Source organism: Schistocerca americana, chromosome 6 (genome assembly GCF_021461395.2).
Source record: "Schistocerca americana isolate TAMUIC-IGC-003095 chromosome 6, iqSchAmer2.1, whole genome shotgun sequence".
In the NCBI taxonomy this organism is placed as follows: Eukaryota; Metazoa; Arthropoda; class Insecta; order Orthoptera; family Acrididae; genus Schistocerca; species Schistocerca americana.
Genome location: NC_060124.1, coordinates 584,089,491 through 584,107,773, shown reverse-complemented (window position 1 = coordinate 584,107,773; position 18,283 = coordinate 584,089,491). Strand labels below are relative to the sequence as shown.

Sequence of the window (18,283 nt, the reverse complement as noted above, 5' to 3'; positions counted from 1 at the left end):
CTTGGCATTCATTGTCACAATCTGGTCGAGCATAGTTGTGTAGATCAGTTTGCCTGTGAGAGATTACAACGTCCCTTAAACACAACGTTTCGATGGCAATGTCCCGTAAATTGTTTTAAAACAGTGTAAAATTCACTTTATCTCGCCGGTCGCGAAGATAGTCCATCTGCATTTAGCATGAGTACCTCAATCACGTTTCCTAGTCCTGTCAAAAACAGTATCACACACAATAAAGTTGAAATATTTCCAAGGCGGCGTTTAATGTTTTAAAGTGCACGGCAGTTCGCTGCTTTCAAAACATAATAAAAAACTTGAAGTGAATTAGTTTACGCAAGCAGTTTTGTGCTGACAACAATGTGTATTCGCGTACATTGTCGCAGCTATTTATAGTACTCCAGAATCTCGCAGTATTCAGTCTAACCTTTTCTTTCGTAACGTTCACGTCGAAAAATAGTTTTAACCGTAGCCGAAATATAAGAAGTGGCCATAAAATTGTGTGTCCAGAATGACAAATAACATGAAAGCTAACATGCCACGCAGCTGCGCTGTTAGCCTGCTGCTATCTATATCACAATTACATCACAGTTAATATCCGTTACAAGCTTTGCTGATTACATTTAGTTTTACCCAGCGCATTTACGAGAAATGTTACAAAGATCAACATTGAAATTTTACACAGTCTGATATGACGAGATTCATGTAACTGTAAAATAACTAAAATTTCATACTGTAGAGCAAAACTTTCTAATCTATATCTTCAAAGATATACGCCCAGAATAAATGAAGCGGGAGAAAAGAGGAAAAATTTAACTGTCGCAATTAGCATTTTCACAAGTACGGTACCTGAAATAGCTGTAATGAGAAACACGTCGTATTTCTGATTATCAACACACCGCTGTACCATTGGTACATTCTCACGAGGGACAACGATCGTTGGATCCTGGTGTGACAATTTAACATGCAGTGTATATGGGCTTATTCTGTAAGAACTGTCGGACACATCAGGTGAGAGTTGGAGATGTAATTGAGCGAAATTGTTGTACACAACACTTCACGAAACGTCTTGAGCGTGCGCTAATTTTAAATGTACTTACCCACAGTTACAAAAAAAAGCTCAGATTGTGCAGATTTCATACGAACAGCTAAAGCTACTCTAATCTTGCTGAGATGCCTGTTCAGTTGTGAAAGAATCCTAATGACCATAAGACTGAACTCAAAAGTAATTCATAAATAAAATATCTATTGGCAATGAAATGTGTTGTTTAGTCTGATCCGTCATTGTGGCGATGGACGAGTAAGGCCAACCTAAAACACAGATAACAGCCAAGCTACAGACAGTTATCAGAAAGTTGTATGCAAGCCACAGTAGTGTAGGGAAAGGTATGTGGTGTACTAGTATAATTTCTTCTTCCTCCTCCTCCATACTATCTGCCAATACTGCTTCTCTCCCAGATGGTATACAAGCAGACATATTGTTGGCACCATCCTTCACGAAGTAAGTGAACTGACAAGAGATGCGTAGAGGAAATGGGGATGACAACATTGAAGACACAGTGACTTAAAACGCTGTCACTGAAGTAAAACCAGTAAACGATAAACTCCAATATGTTAAGGACATCTGGTTGTTGTTCCTGGACGTAACAGGTGTAACCTCAAAAAACAAGAAGCAAATGTTCTAAGCATATTCCGCCATTTAAGTAAGTTTATGAAAGCATTTGGAGGATAGAGAGCAATATGGTCTGATAGTCTGTTCCTTAGCTAAAGCCTCCTTCAGGAACATGCAGCCTACATAGGAGCCAGTAGGTGCTTCTTGCAAAGGTCAGTTCTTGGCCGCCAGTTCAGAAGTCATGTCTACTTTCCCGTATCCTGGCAGGGCCATTACTAGGTCAAGACACCTGAAAGCCATGTTCAAAACAACTTCCTTCTTGCATTTCAGGAATCAAACAACGCAAAACATACATAAACAGAAGAAAATTATTGAGATGTTGTATATGTGCGTGTTTGACGCCCCCTTAACTTTCTGAACACTACACCTTTTGTATGAAGGAAACGGCACGGTCATTAGTGCAAACCCAGGTACCCTAAACTAGTAAGACTTTGGACTTGATTTCTTTTGAAATGGTGTAATTACTTTGAGTAAAAGTTTAAATAGGAGACACATACTATCATTGTGCAGATCAATAAATTTAACACTCGTGATGTTTTCTGTAGTTGTGAAACTGTCGGCATCCTTATTCACATACAGCACAAATATTTGAGGGATTGTTTACTGCAGGTCTGCTACTCCGTTGTTCGAGATACTTTGGACAATTAGTTTGCTTTTCCTCAGCATTTTGCTCCTGCTTCACTATCGCAGCTTGCCATGCTTCAAAACTAAATTTAATAAACTTCTCAGCTGTAGAAAAATATCTGAAACAAGAGGCTTTCTACCATGCTGTTCTTCCTCTTGTACTTCTATTACTATCCAGAGTTGTATTTTCAATTTATTGAGTGTTAAACGTAACAAGTGTAAAGTAGCTAAGATACAGTAGACCTCTGATAAGTTTTCTTATTACTCTCATTTCATTTCGCAAATCTCGAGTTTTCTCTCCAAAAAAAATTGATATTTGTGGTGAGTATCTGGCATCTAAAATTCTTTGGAGTAACTTCCAGCCGAAATTCTTTCACTGTTCTTCCGATCCTGAGGTAACAAATACTACTACGAATGCAATCACTTATTAGTTTTGCACATTTTGGTAAGTCGTCATATAAGTCTCCTGGCTTGTTCAGTTAACTGTGAGATGCAGAACACCTGGTTTTAAAGAAGTCAAAACCTTTGATCACGGCCGGCGCAAGCCCAAGTGCCGCTCCGTTTTTTATTTACAACACGTTTGTGGAATTTTATTTAAATAAATCTGTAGGAAATGTCAGCAATCAATAGCAATTTTTGTTTTTACTTTTCCGATCTACCTAGGTTTCGGCCACTGAGTGGCCAGTCTCAAAGCTTGTAATATGTGCTTACATCTAAAGGCATGTTGACGGTTACGTTCAGCGTGACGGTATAGATGTACACATAACTCAAAGCATTGAGAACAGCCACACTGTCTCCGAAATCTACGTAGATCTGGGAAATAAAAAAAAATTGCGAGTAGTTGGTGACATCCTCTACAGATTTGTACAAAACAGTCGCTGGGCACCAGCTCAAAAAAGAAGTCAAACTTGATTGAAGAAATCTAGGTAATTTTAATAAGCCTTGTGAATTAACAGAAATGTTCAAATGTGTGAAATCTTATGGGACTTAACTGCTAAGATCATCAGTCCCTAAGCTTATACGCTACTTAAACTAAATTATCCTAAGGACACACACACACACACACACACACACACACACACACACACACACACACACACACACACGAGGGAGGACTCGAACCTCCGCAGGGACCAGCCACAGAGTCCATGACTGCAGCGCCCAAGACCGCTCGGCTAATCTACATCTACATCTACATTGATACTCCGCAAGCCACCCAACGGTGTGTGGCGGAGGGCACTTTACGTGCCACTGTCATTACCTCCCTTTCCAGTTCCAGTCGCGTATGGTTCGCGGGAAAAACGACTGTCTGAAAGCCTCCGTGCGCGCTCTAATCTCTCTAATTTTACATTCGTGATCTCCTCGGGAGGTATAAGTAGGGGGAAGCAATATATTCGATACCTCATCCAGAAACGCACCCTCTCGAAACCTGGCGAGCAAGCTACACCGCGATGCAGAGCGCCTCTCTTGCAGAGTCTGCCACTTGATTTTATTAAACATCTCCGTAACGCTATCACGGTTACCAAATAACCCTGTGACGAAACGCGCCGCTCTTCTTTGGATCTTTTCTATCTCCTCCGTCAACCCGATCTGGTACGGATCCCACACTGATGAGCAATACTCAAGTACAGGTCGAACGAGTTTTGTAAGCCACCTCCTTTGTTGATGGACTACATTTTCTAAGCACTCTCCCAATGAATCTCAATCTAGTACCCGCCTTACCAACAATTAATTTTATATGATCATTCCACTTCAAATCGTTCCGCACGCATACTCCCAGATATTTTACAGAAGTAACTGCTACCAGTGTTTGTTCTGCTATCATATAATCATACAATAAAGGATCCTTCTTTCTATGTATTCGCAATACATTACATTTGTCTATGTTAAGGGTCAGTTGCCACTCCCTGCACCAAGTGCCTATCCGCTGCAGATCTTCCTGCATTTCGCTACAATTTTCTAATGCTGCAACGTCTCTGTATACTAAAGCATCATCCGCGAAAAGCCGCATGGAACTTCAGACACTATCTACTAAGTCATTTATATATATTGTGAAAAGCAATGGTCCCATAACACTCCCCTGTGGCACGCCAGAGGTTACTTTAACGTCTGTAGACGTCTCTTCATTGATAACAACATGCTGTGTTCTGTTTGTTAAAAACTCTTCAATCCAGCCACACAGCTGGTCTGATATTCCGTAGGCTCTTACTTTATCAGGCGACAGTGCGGAACTGTATCGAACGCCTTCCGGAAGTCAAGAAAGATAGCATCTACCTGGGAGCCTGTATCTAATATTTTCTGGGTCTCATGAACAAATAAGGCGAGCTGGGTCTCTCACGATCGCTGTTTCCGGAATCCATGTTGATTCCTGCATAGTAGATTCTGGGTTTCCAGAAATGACATGATACGCGAGCAAAAAACATGTTCTAAAATTCTACAAGAGATCGACGTAAGAGATATAGGTCTATAGTTTTGCGCATCTGCTCGACGACCCTTCTTGAAGACTGGGACTATCTGTGCTCTTTTCCAATCATTTGGAACCCTCCGTTCCTCTAGAGACTTGCGGTACACGGCTGTTAGAAGGGGGGCAAGTTCTTTCGCGTACTCTGTGTAGAATCGAATTGGTATCCCGTCAGGTCCAGTGGACTTTCCTCTATTGAGTGATTCCAGTTGCTTTTCTATTCCTTGGACATTTATTTCGATGTCAGCCATTTTTTCGTTTGTGCGAGGATTTAGAGAAGAAACTGCAGTGCGGTCTTCCTCTGTGAAACAGCTTTGGAAAAAGGTGTTTAGTATTTCAGCTTTACGCGTGTCATCCTCTGTTTCAATGCCATCATCATCCCGTAGTGTCTGGATATGCTGTTTCGAGCCACTTACTGATTTAACGTAAGACCAGAACTTCCTAGGATTTTCTGTCAAGTCGGTACATAGAATTTCACTTTCGAATTCAATGAACGCTTCACGCATAGCCCTCCTTATGCTAACTTTGACATCGTTTAGCTTCTGTTTGTCTGAGAGGTTTTGGCTGCGTTTAAACTTGGAGTGGAGCTCTCTTTTCTTTCGCAGTAGTTTCCTAACTTTGTTTTTGTACCACGGTGGGTTTTTTCCGTCCCTCACAGTTTTACTCGGCAAGTACCTGTCTAAAACGTATTTTACGACAGCCTTGAACTTTCTCCATAAACACTCAACATTGTCAGTGTCGGAACAGAAATTTTCGTTTTGATCTGTTAGGTAGTCTGAAATCTGCCTTCTATTACTCTTGCTAAACAGATAAACCTTCCTCCCTTTTTTTATATTCCTATTAACTTCCATATTCAGGGATGCTGCAACGGCCTTATGATCACTGATTCCCTGTTCTGTACATACAGAGTCGAAAAGTTCGGGTCTGTTTGTTATCAGTAGGTCCAAGATGGTATCTCCACGAGTCGGTTCTCTGTTTAATTGCTCGAGGTAATTTTCGGATAGTGCACTCAGTATAATGTCACTCGATGCTCTGTCCCTACCACCCGTCCTAAACATCTGAGTGTCCCAGTCTATATCTGGTAAATTGAAGTCTCCACCTAAGACTATAACATGCTGAGAAAATTTGTGTGAAATGTATTCCAAATTTTCTCTCAGTTGTTCTGCCACTAATGCTGCTGAGTCGGGAGGTCGGTAAAAGGAGCCAATTATTAACCTAGTTCGGTTGTTAAGTGTAACCTCCACCCATAATAATTCACAGGAACTATCCACTTCTACTTCACTACAGGATAAACTACTACTAACAGCGACGAACACTCCACCACCGGTTGCATGCAGTCTATCCTTTCTAAACACCGTCTGTACCTTTGTAAAAATTTCGGCAGAATTTATCTCTGGCTTAAGCCAGCTTTCTGTACCTATAACGATTTCAGCTTCGGTGCTTTCTATCAGCGCTTGAAGTTCCGGTACTTTACCAACGCAGCTTCGACAGTTGACAATTACAATACCGATTGCTGCTTGGTCCCCGCATGTCCTGACTTTGCCCCGCACCCGTTGAGGCTGTTGCCCTTTCTGTACTTGCCCAAGGCCATCTAACCTAAAAAACCGCCCAGCCCACGCCACACAACCCCTGCTACCCGTGTACCGCTTGTTGCGTGTAGTGGACTCCTGACCTATCCAGCGGAACCCGAAACCCCACCACCCTATGGCGCAAGTCGAGGAATCTGCAGCCCACACGGTCGCAGAACCGTCTCAGCCTCTGATTCAGACCCTCCACTCGGCTCTGTACCAAAGGTCCGCAGTCAGTCCTGTCGACGATGCTGCAGATGGTGAGCTCTGCTTTCATCCCGCTAGCGAGACTGGCAGTCTTCACCAAATCAGATAGCCGCCGGAAGCCAGAGAGGATTTCCTCCGATCCATAGCGACACACATCATTGGTGCCGACATGAGCGACCACCTGAAGATGGGTGCACCCTGTACCCTTCATGGCATCCGGAAGGACCCTTTCCACATCTGGAGTGACTCCCCCCGGTATGCACACGGAGTGCACATTGGTTTTCTTCCCCTCTCTTGCTGCCATTTCCCTAAGGGGCCCCATTACGCGCCTGACGTTGGGGCTCCCAACTACCAGTAAGCCCACCCTCTGCAACTGCCCGAATCTTGCAGACTGAGGGGCAACCTCTGGAACAGGACAAGCAGCCATGTCAGGCCGAAGATCAGTATCAGCCTGAGACAGAGCCTGAAACCGGTTCGTCAAACTGGAGAGGCTTTCCGTTCAGCCCTCCGGAATGTCTTTCGCCCCCCCTGCCACACCTTGAAACGACCTCCCACTCTACCACAGGTGAGGGATCAGCCTCAATGCGGGCAGTATCCCGGGCAACCACAGTCTTAGTCCGATCAAGGGATGCGTGGGACGAGCTGGCCGTCCCCGACAAACCCCCATCCGGACCCCCACAGTGATGCCCATTGGCAACAGCCTCAAGCTGTGTGACCGAAGCCAACACTGCCTGAAGCTGGGAGCGAAGGGATGCCAACTCAGCCTGCATCCGAACACAGCAGTTGCAGTCCCTATCCATGCTAAAAACTGTTTTGCAAAGAACGTCTGAACTAATCTACAGAGAGCGCAAACAAATCGACAAAATTTAAACGGTTATTAAAATACAAGATTGCCTAGTAAACGCAGTAATGCTGCTACTTGCGCAATGCTGACACTGCTCGGCGGCGGAAGGAGACTAAGCGGAATTAAACTATTCAGGTACTAAAACGCGATGCTACACTCTCAAATACTATAATACGCTCGAAATTTATGAATTAAACAATGCAAGTACCAAAAAACACGCAAAGAAATTAAGAATTAAACTATGTAACAAACGAGTGAGCTAGGAGTATACGACTTGCTGCTCAGCTGCTTACCCAACGGCGGCAGGGAGCACACTGACCAACCGACACTGGCCGTTCAAAACAAAAACAGTAGACAAACGACTACGCGAATTTACACTAATCCCGCGCGGCAGGAAGTTAGTTAACGTAAATAAACATTTTTCAATGGTTGTCAACGGATAATGTATTCAACGGAGAAAAAATATATTTACAATTTAACGATAATTTGATGTGAACAGTAATACTTACAATAAGTAATGTTGAACAAAATAAGAAACACAGTAAATAACCAAGACACTGATCATAATACAAAAATTAAAAAAAAACTACTAGACATATCGAACCTTCCTGGCTTTTGCTTGTGCAAGCTCTCTCACGATCTGTGTAATTTAAGTCCTCTGCAAGCTCGCGCTCAATCGATATTGTTGCAAGATCATTCAAACGAGTTTGACTCATCGTTGATCGGAGACATGTCTTTATCAATTACAGTTTCTCAAAACTCCTCTCTCCACAAGCAACTGTCACTGGGAGTGTTAGAATTCTCAGAGCAATGTAAACATTTCGGCAAAATTGTCTTCCTATAAACTTGATAATCTCTTTTGGACTTATTCCAATTTTCAACAATGTTGAAAAAACTTTGTTCTTCCCTCAACTCCAGTGCATCAATGTCGCTTGACTTATGATCTTGCAAAATCGCTGCCAGGTTTCTACACTTCGTGTCCAGGCTGTGTCAGGAGGTGCAGTCTTCAGCTCGCCGATGTCGTAGAGAAAATCAAAATAATCACAATGAGATTTCAGTTGATTGAATCTGTCATCCAAAGATGTGGTTACTATATCTAAAAGATGATAGTAGAATTCAGTCTTGTAACGTTTTGTTGGGTCATCCATGGTCTCATACCTTCCTTCATAGGTAAAGTGTATTGGCATCTTATTTCGTCGCCGGGAAACACTTATCCGTGGTAACGTTAGATCTTCTAGCTCTAATTCTGTAGCCAATTCTTTGGAATCCGTCAAGAAAGACACTTTTCTTCTGTTCTGCAGGTCTCAAAATATGCTTTCGTTTTTTCAAGGATCTGCACGGCCTCAGAAACATTTGTCAATGGCCTGGAGGGTTTTACTGATTACACTGATGTGAAGCAGAACGTCGTACTAGATTACCACAGAAGTGAGAAAGGTGTAATTTTTTATTTGATTCGCAAGTGACGTTGCTTCGTGAGCGGTCACGCCATAGAATTCTTCTGATACCTGAACCAGTGCATCATAAAGGCCTCTAATTTGAAACCTCAGGGGAGTAAGTGCATCGATGCGACTTTCCCACCTACTATTGCTCAGTGGTTTCAGCGACAGGTTAGGCAGATACTTAAAGGCATCCCAACGTCGAACGGAGGACGAGAAGTCACACAAGCTTTTCACTGTCAAAAACATGGAAACAGCATATTTAGACGACATAGCGGCATCGCTTACAACAACATTCCATGAGAGACTGCTACATGGTACATAAAATGCTCTCTTGTTCATATCTGAAATTTTATTCTGGAGGGAGACCAGACTTCTTTCCTTCCATGTTTGCTCCATTGTGGTATCCTTGTCCTCTCATATTACACAACAGGATTTTTTGTCTTCCAAGAACTCGAGTACTACCTGCGTCAATGCCTTATAGATGATCCAATAAGATGAATTATTTCATTCTGTGTTTCTTTTCCAAGATAATGATGACCCTTCTTCTCACCTTGCTTTGACTGTGCAGGTGCTCCATCACAGTGTCGAACTTTCCGAATAATTCAGTGTTTCAAGAAGTTTCCGTTGTCAGTGTGCTCAAGAACATTTTTCCAATGTTCACTTTCAGTATTCAGAAGCCTTTGATGATGGGCGTCGACAGTTCGTGGCTTTTTCAGTCCCTCTGAAAACACGATCCACTTTTTATGTGAATTCAAATGCTCAGTAAATTTTCCGTAACTTTGGAGATACGAAGCAAGGTGCCGCCGGTCGCTTCTACCGTTCTTTAAAGTTTTTACTGTAGATGACGAAAAAATTTTGCAACAAAAGCAGAACAGAGCATCCTTGCTCTTTGAGTACACCAACCAATGTCTATCTGCTTCTTCTAAATTCTTCAAAGAATAGCTGTAGTGCACAGGGCTGAAACGCCGGTTGTCCGCGTTTTTAGGACACTCTTCGGCTTCCTTAATGCGCTCGGGAGGACCTCGCATGACCAAAGTCGTTCGAATACAGTCCGTAATAATTTCCGGCCATCTTCCGGGATCCGAGTCAATTGTCTTCCAGTTTAGGCTCGCCTTCAGTCCCTTCCCCGGTGGTGAGTACTTCGGCTGAAGTTCCTCCGGTATTTTCCCAATCGGGTCGCCTAATTTCAGTTCTGCCTGATGTTCCAATCTCGGAGCTTTAGACACAAATCAGGTCTTGAGTCCAGACGGGGGCTATTGAGCATGTTGGGGGTGGCCCACCCTCAGCATTGCTACTGTATGCGGTGGTCGCAGTACTGTGTTCCAAAACTTTCTAGTCATGTTTTGAAGATAAAGTTGTAGCTGCAGTAGCTCCACTAGCTTCTGTACTTCCAGGATATATTTTTCCACCCTCGCCGCTGCTAGGTCGATCTCTCTTTGGCTTCTTATCGTTATCTTCCTTCAGCGCCCGTCTTTTATATTCACTGCCAGACAGTCCTTTTCTACCGTCGGACATGTTTCGATCCAGCCTGTAAAGAACGATTACGTCACTGTTGTCAGTGTATTAACTTTATTTCTAACACACTTCGCGGACAGTTTCCTGATATTCCACTGCACGGAAACGGAAAATTATATTACTGTAGGATATACTGTTCAGGAGATGAAGTCATAAGAATTGAGCGACCTGAAATTGAATTTCAGGCCGAATTTCACTACAGACGCAGGTGAAACTGTCAGTGGGGCGGAAGACAATGGAGTGAGGAAGAATGAGATGGAATAACATAATAATGCAATAAATACACACCCGGGAATCGACGAGTGCTAATGCTAATCGAAATATATTAACTCACTGCACTGCGGTTGACACTAGACATCTGTCCTAATTTCTGTGTTACTTCTTTCGTGTCTGATTATGGAGTAAGGGGTAACAAACTAGTCATCGCCGTATCACTTTACTGGAACGACGCGTGTTTGTTTGCCGACTTGACAATTTTTGAAGTAACAGATCATAAGAAAAATAGATTCTCCTATTCATCAATCTTGAAAGAGCCAAATTCTAACTTACGAGTAACGTGCATGCGCAATACTAATTGTACGTTATATGAAAAGCACCTATTACATCCCAAGTTGCAAGAAATTCGGACGCACCAATTCTTCTGTTCTTACGAAACGCATTGAAAGTGCTTCTGACCAAGCTTGACTCCCTCGGCCAACTACCGAAACGAATTCTATAGTTTTCGTTGTAGAGAACGCAACAATACCTATTGCCTGGAAAGGCGAAGTGGTGACGCGGCAGTGCCAGGAACTAGGTCACGTGACATTGTACAGCGAGGCTACAGGTAAACTAACGCACAAGAAGAAGAAGAAGAAGAAGAAGAAGAAGAAGAACAAGCAAGAAGTTTACAATAAGTATGTGACCGATTATATGGATAAATATATTATCAGGCAGCAATTTTATGGCATTACGAACAATAGAAATACGAACTTTGCAAAAAATTGCACAACTTTCGTCAAACAGAAATGAGCTTCAAAGCTAGCAAGGAAACCCTTACAAGTAGTGTTCTGTCTATGGATTTTCGTTATAGGAGTCAAAATTGTTTTGTTTCGTGCGGACGAGAGGGCATTGTTGCTAAAAGACCTTACTTTCTCAGGTTTTCATCAGAATCAAAGCGACCAGTAGTTTACTAAGATGAAACATGGATTCACACGCATTATACAGTAAATAAATGTTTGCAAAGTGATAGTGTGCAAGTAGTATTGTCAAACAAAAGCGCCAGTCAGAGTTTAATTGTTGTTCATGCAGGTGGAGACAGATCTCATGGCTCAAAAACCAAAACGTCCGACTATCACTCAGAAATGAATAGCAAAAAATTTTCAAAAATACGTCGAAACCCTACTTATGCCAGGTTTATTAGCAATGTCTTTAGCCCTTGTAATTACTCGCAGCGTATTTGCCCATTCGGAATACTTCTAGGCATTGTAGGTGTTGGACATGTTTGATTGTAATAACGTTCGACCATTTTTTTCCATAATGCGGGAAGAACAAAGCACTCGAAAACTGCCTTTGAAGGGCTGAACAAAATTGCTTCAGGCTTAACATGTAACCGCAGTATCGAACATTGCATTCGAATTTCCAAATTAGATTTCGTTCCCCCCCCCCCCCCCCCACCCCCCCCGTTCCGTTCCTCCGGCGTAAACACGACGGTGCTGCCACAGTGCCGAGGAAGAAATTAGTACTCCTCCCTCCCCCTTGTTCGACAGGGGCGGCCGGCAGGTAGTCGAGGCGCCATGCCACAGTTCCCGAAGCCGCTCCCTCGGAGGTTTGGTTTCGAATCCCCTCTTGGGCACGAATGTTGAGTTTGTCCTTCAAAAAAAAAAAAGGGCGGTAGATTTGGCGCCCCTCGGAAAGTGCCGCCCCGTGCGGCCGCACGTTTCGCACGTGCCTTGCGCCGGCCCTGCCTGTGATACTATTTGTGACCTGAGGCTGGGTATCACAGGAAAATAACTTTGTTACGAGATGTTATGCTCACCTTAGGCAGCACGCCTAGACAGTGGAAGTTATGGTGGCTTCCTAAATGTATCTAATCTTACGTTTTTCGGTATATTCTATTTCCTCAGCTAGCTCATATTACTCAGAAAATGTGAAATGTCAGATTGAAGAGTGAAATGGTGTTACTGCTGCTCTAGTAAACACACTAACCTACTGATATGTTCCCATGTGTGTAAAATGTTTGTTTTCAAGTTAACTTAGATGAACACGGGGATAAAGATAAAACGTAACTGAAGAAAGATGGCAATGCGGTGGTTTAGCAGAAGGGAGCAGAAGTAATCATTAAATTCTGAAAGGAGACCAGTTTCGCATAAGACGTCTAAAACGTAGGTCATAATCATTATATTACGATGAATTTTAATCACTTTATTTCTATTGGCAGGAGCTACACAGAAATGTATTGCTCCAAGAAGATGGGAAAGAGGCGTTACAAACGCCACACATCCAGGAAGAGACTGCGGATTTCGTTAAATAGTTTAATTGCTGAACAAAGTCAGTCAGAATCGTCTGCGACTCCTGTGTCGCCGGAGGACGAAACAGGACAGACGTCTGATTCACAGGAAGTGCCGCTGGTGGGGCGTCGCTCAAGGCGCGATGTCGCCACAGTGGGCGTGGCACAACGGGACACTGCGCATGCGCGCCAGCGCGCGGCAGTGGCAGGGCCTGCCGCCGGGGGTTCCCCGCGGGTACGGCTGCAGGCCGTGGCTGGCAGGTCACAGGAAGCTGACCTCCCGGAGCAGCTGGTGCCGGAAGTGGACAGCCCGCCAGAAAGTGGCCCCGTGGAGCACACCCCAAGCCACCTGGTTGACGACCAGCAGCTGCCCCAGCTGTCCCGCTGCGACCCCGCCCACTTCTCCAGTGAGCTAGCAACCAGACGGCACCACAGCCGCGAGCAGACCCGGTGGCAAGAGCGGCTGCCGCTCTCACCAGATGCACTGCCGTCGCCATTCTTACCTAATCTCTTTGAGATCGCTTTCGATTTATCACCACTGCTGGAGAGGTAAGTTGGTGTCGGTGTTGAAATACACTACAGTGAAAGTTGCTGCAGAAACATGCTGACAAGTAATTTAGTCATTGTTATAATAGGGCTGCCACAGGTATCATTGCATGGCAACAGCTAATCGTACAGAGTCTGTATACCATCTTGTCAGGCTACACTCTGTAACAGCACCTGTGAGTCCACTTCATGTGCTGGCAGGGGTGGCTGAGCGGTTCTAGGTGCTACAATTTGGAACTGTGCGACTGCTACGGTCGCAGGTTCGAATCCTGCCTCGGGCATGGGTGTGTGTGATATCCTTAGATTAGTTAGGTTTAAGTAGTTCTAAGTTCTAGGGGACTGATGACCTCAGAAGTTAAGTCCCATAGTGCTCAGAGCCATTTGAATCATTCTATGTAGTGAATTACACAGATCAGTTGTCAGGTGAGAAGTGACACGTAAAAAAATTTAGCTCTGAGCAAGAGCCTCTAGAGGAACTGTTGCTCACTTTCAGAAGAATAGCTGCAAAATAACTAGAACACACAATTAAATTTTCCATATGGGTCTCACCTCTGTCATAAATGATATAAGCTGAGGTAGAGGATTTCCCTATTATGCCCAATGATGGGGTGCTATTCCAATGCCGGAGAGCCCTGGCAATAGTGACGATTTAGGGGAAAATAAACTGAAGATATGAAGTTTTTGTTGGACGGCATTGGACCTGAGTAGTGAACGCAGCAATGGTCACCATAGTGTTGCGGAGGTGTAATGGTCAGCATTCCTGCCCAGTAAGCAAAGAGACCCGGGTTAAAGTTCCAACAATGACAGAATTCTAATTTTTATTCAGCTTCCATTATTATCGTAGAACTAAAGCACTTCACGATGGGACACTCCACCCTACATACTTTCTATGAAAAAGCACCTAACGAAACAGTCAACACTGCACAATATAGGTATAAAACAAACCTATAGAGGCTGGCAGAAACACGGCACAAATGATCACAGGTTTGTTAAACTCACAGGACATCACTGAAATACCGAAAAACCTAAATTAGCCGACTGTTGTAGTTATCAAACAAGTCTGTTTTTCAAGAACCGATATTAAGTGAAGATTCTACAAATAAAATACAGGTTCCATGTGTGTGAAACGTTTTTTACTAGGAAATTAGACAAAAATAGGTAATTATTAAGGTTTGTCAGAGTTGCAAATAACTTAGTGACTAGTTTCGAACTTCCTGTACGTTTTCAAACTACTGCCTGTATCAGAAAGTATGTTGCTAACAAAACATAAAATTTTCAAACATTTTGTATTTAGAGATTACAGCGGAGCAATAAACTTCTGAATTACCACCATTCGTAATGTTTAAGTGTGTACAATACATAAAATCAATATAACAAATGTTACATGCCTGTGTTACAGTTATCTTGATGCATTCAAAATTTAGGTCTGCTTAGTTGCTAAGACATAAAAATCTGACAAGTCCCACCAGTTGTGTGCCCCTATGCTGTCTCTGAGATCATAATGTTAAAACTAAATACATTGAAGCTGTATTGCCAGCCGAAGTGGCCGTGCAGTTAAAGGCGCTGCAGTCTGGAGCCGCAAGACCGCTGCGGTCGCAGGTTCGAATCCTGCCTCGGGCATGGATGTTTGTGATGTCCTTAGGTTAGTTAGGTTCAACTAGTTCTAAGTTCTAGGGGACTAATGACCTCAGCAGTTGAGTCCCATAGTGCTCAGAGCCATTTGAACCATTTTTTTTTTTTTAAGCTGTATTGCGCCTACTTTTAATTGCAGGTCTTGAAAAGCTTTGAGGCTGACTCTAATACTGGATCTCGTAAGTTGTCCGAATTCCCAACCATTTTATCTTGTTTCACGTTATCAGGCAGTTCCTTCCCTTCTACAGGCCCTAAGCCCATGTTCTGCTCTGTCTTGCAGTCGACGGTCCAATTCAATTTTTACTCTTAAAATTCTCCAATAATCTCTTCTGTACTGTATTGTCCTTCTGACAATTTACATTCTGTATTTTAAAAATTTATGTAGTAATTTCTCTTTAGCTTCCTTCTGCTTCCTAACTGGTTTAATTTTCCTGTGTTTCGTTCTCTTTTGATAATTTTTGTTTGTATATCTCACTGAACTTTCGAAGTATTTACTTTCACCCAGAGTTATATTACTTGTATAAGTCTCCGTGAAACTTAAACGATTACTATATCGAGATAACGTAGTGTTGGTCTGGTACACGCTGCCACTGTACCAACAGCGTCAGATAATTACAAATGCCCATGTCCACTCCTCAGTTCTTCAGTATTACACACAAGTGTAGGTTTTGTCATTAAACTACAGATTTTCCAAATTCCTATGTGCTGCTAAAAACTTAACAGATGATCTCTAGGAACGTCTGGGATGAGGAGGGACGCCCCACTGCACTTGTCACACACAGTACACCTCTGCAATTGCCGACCTGATCACAGGTCACTCTCACTTTCTGACCGCAGGAGGCAACCGACAGCCAGGCAGGAGGTGGGCGACGTGGCAGAGCAGGTGCAGCTGCTCCAGAACCCACCAGCAGCGCGCCAGGCGCCGCCATTTGCACGACAAGTTCCGGTGGCGCCATTAGAACCACCGCCACCTCCACCACCTGCGAACAGAGCTGCAGCGCGCAAACACAGCGACGCGCCGGGGCAGTCTGGCTACAGGTGAGAGGGCGGAGCACTGCTTGTTATGCTACAGCTAAACTGAACCTGCTCTCCAGATGACGAAGAAACTGAAGAAATGTATGATGAGATAAATTACTCAGATATGTGAAGGGAGACCAAAATTGCCATGGGTGACTGGAATTCGATAGTAGAAAAAGGCAGAGAAGGTAACGTAGTAGGTGAACATGGATCGACAGTAAGAAATGAGAGGAAGCTGCCTGGTAGAATTTTGCACAGAGCATAACTTAATCATAGCTAACACTTGGTTGTATACATGGAAGAGCCCTGGAGACATTGGAGGGTTTCATATAGATTATATAATGGTAAGACAGAGATTTAGGAACCACGTTTTAAATTGTAAGACATTTACAGGGGCAGATGTGGACTCTGACCACAATCTATTGGTTATGAACTGTAGATTAAAACTGAATAAACAGCGAAAAGGTGGGAATTTGAGATGACCTGGATAAAACGACTAAACCACAGGTTGTACAGTGTTTCAGGGAGAGCATAGGGGAAATCTTGACAGGAATGGGGGAAAGAAATACAGTAGAAGAAGAATGGGTAGCTTTGAGGGATGAAATATTGAAGGCAGCAGAGGATAAAGTAGGTAAAAAGACGAGGGCTAGCTGAAATCCTTGGGTAACAAAAGAAATACTGAATTTAATTGGCGAAAGGAGAAAACATAGAAATGCAATAAATGAAACAGGCAAAAGGAATACAAACGTCTCAAAAATGAGATCGACAGGGAGTGCAAAATGGCTAAGCAGGGATGGCTAGAGGACAAATGTAAGGATGTCGAGGCTTACCTCACTAGGGGTAAGATAGATACTGCCTACAGGAAAATTAAAGACGTCTTTGGAGAGAAAAGCACCACTTGCATGAATATCAAGAGCTCAGATGGAAACAAAGTTCGAAACGAAGAAGGGGAAGCAGAAAGGTGGAAGGAGTATATAGAGGGTCTATACAAGGGCGATGTACCTGAGGACAATATTATGGAAATGGAAGAGAATGTAGATGAAGACGAAATGGGAGAAACTATACGGCGTGAAGAATTTGACAGAGCACTGAAAGACCTAAGTCGAAACAAGGCCCCAGGAGTACACAACATTCAATTAGAACTACTGACAGCCTTGGGAGAACCAGTCCTGACAAAACTCTACCATCTGGTGAGCAATATGTATGAGACAGGCGAAATACCCTCAGACTTCAAGAAGAAAGATTCCAATCCCAAAGAAAGCAGGTGTTGACAGACGTGAAAATTACCGAACTATCAGTTTAATAAGTCACAGCTGCAAAATACTAACACGAATTCTTTCCAGAGGAATGGAAAAACTGGGAGAAGCTGACCTCAGGGAAAATCGCGTGAGGAAATACTGACCTTATGATTTATCTTAGAAGCTAGATTACGAAAAGGCAAACCTACGTTTCTAGCATTCGTAGATTTAGAGAAAGCTTTTGACAATGTTGACTGGAATACTCTTTAAAATTCTGAAGGTGACAGGAGTAAAATACAGGGAACGAAAGGCTATTTACAATTTGTACAGAAACCACATGGCAGTTAAGAGTCCAGGGGCATGAAAGGGAAGCAGTGGTTGGGAAGGGAGTGAGACAGGGCTGTAGCCTCTCCCCGATGTTATTCAATTTGTATATTGAGCAAGCAGAAGGAAACAAAAGAAAAATTTGGAGTAGGTATTAAAATTCATGGAGAAGAAATAAAAACTTTGAGGTTTCCGATGACATTGTAGTTCTGTCAGACAGCAAGACTTGCAAGAGCAGTTGAACGGAATTAATAGTGTCTTGAAAGGAGGATATAAGATGAACATCAACAAAACCAAAACGAGGATAATGGAATGTAGACAAATTAAGTCTGGTGATCCTGAGGGAATTAGATTATGAAACGAGATGCTTAAAGTAGTAAAGTAGTTTTGCTATCAGGGGACTAAAATAACTGATAGTCGAAGTAGAGGGGATATAAAATGTAGACTGGCAATGGCAGGGAAAGCGTTTCTGGAAGGACGTTGTCTAGAGCACTGTCTACTGTGCTCTGGACTCCGTGCTAATTGTGTACATGACACCGAATCACATTGTGTGTGTGTGTGTGTGTGTGTGTGTGTGTGTGTGTGTGTGTGTGTGTGTGTGTGTTTCGTGTGTGTGTGTGTGTGTGTTTCGTGTGTGTGTGTGTGTGTGTTTCGTGTGTGTGTGTGTGTGTGTTTCGTGTGTGTGTGTGTGTGTGTTTCGTGTGTGTGTGTGTGTGT

The 18,283-nt window shown here is 43.2% G+C and overlaps 1 protein-coding gene across 1 annotated transcript in view; it reads left to right on the top strand.

The window, feature by feature from the left end:
* Window positions 1–18,283, top strand: part of LOC124620296 (serine/arginine repetitive matrix protein 1-like) — a 92,646-nt gene that overhangs the window by 46,402 nt on the left and 27,961 nt on the right. Inside the window, exons 4-5 of the mRNA XM_047146968.1 lie at window positions 12,741–13,358; window positions 15,825–16,025. Coding sequence (XP_047002924.1) covers window positions 12,741–13,358; window positions 15,825–16,025 — 819 coding nt within the window. The remainder of the gene's footprint in view (window positions 1–12,740; window positions 13,359–15,824; window positions 16,026–18,283) is intronic.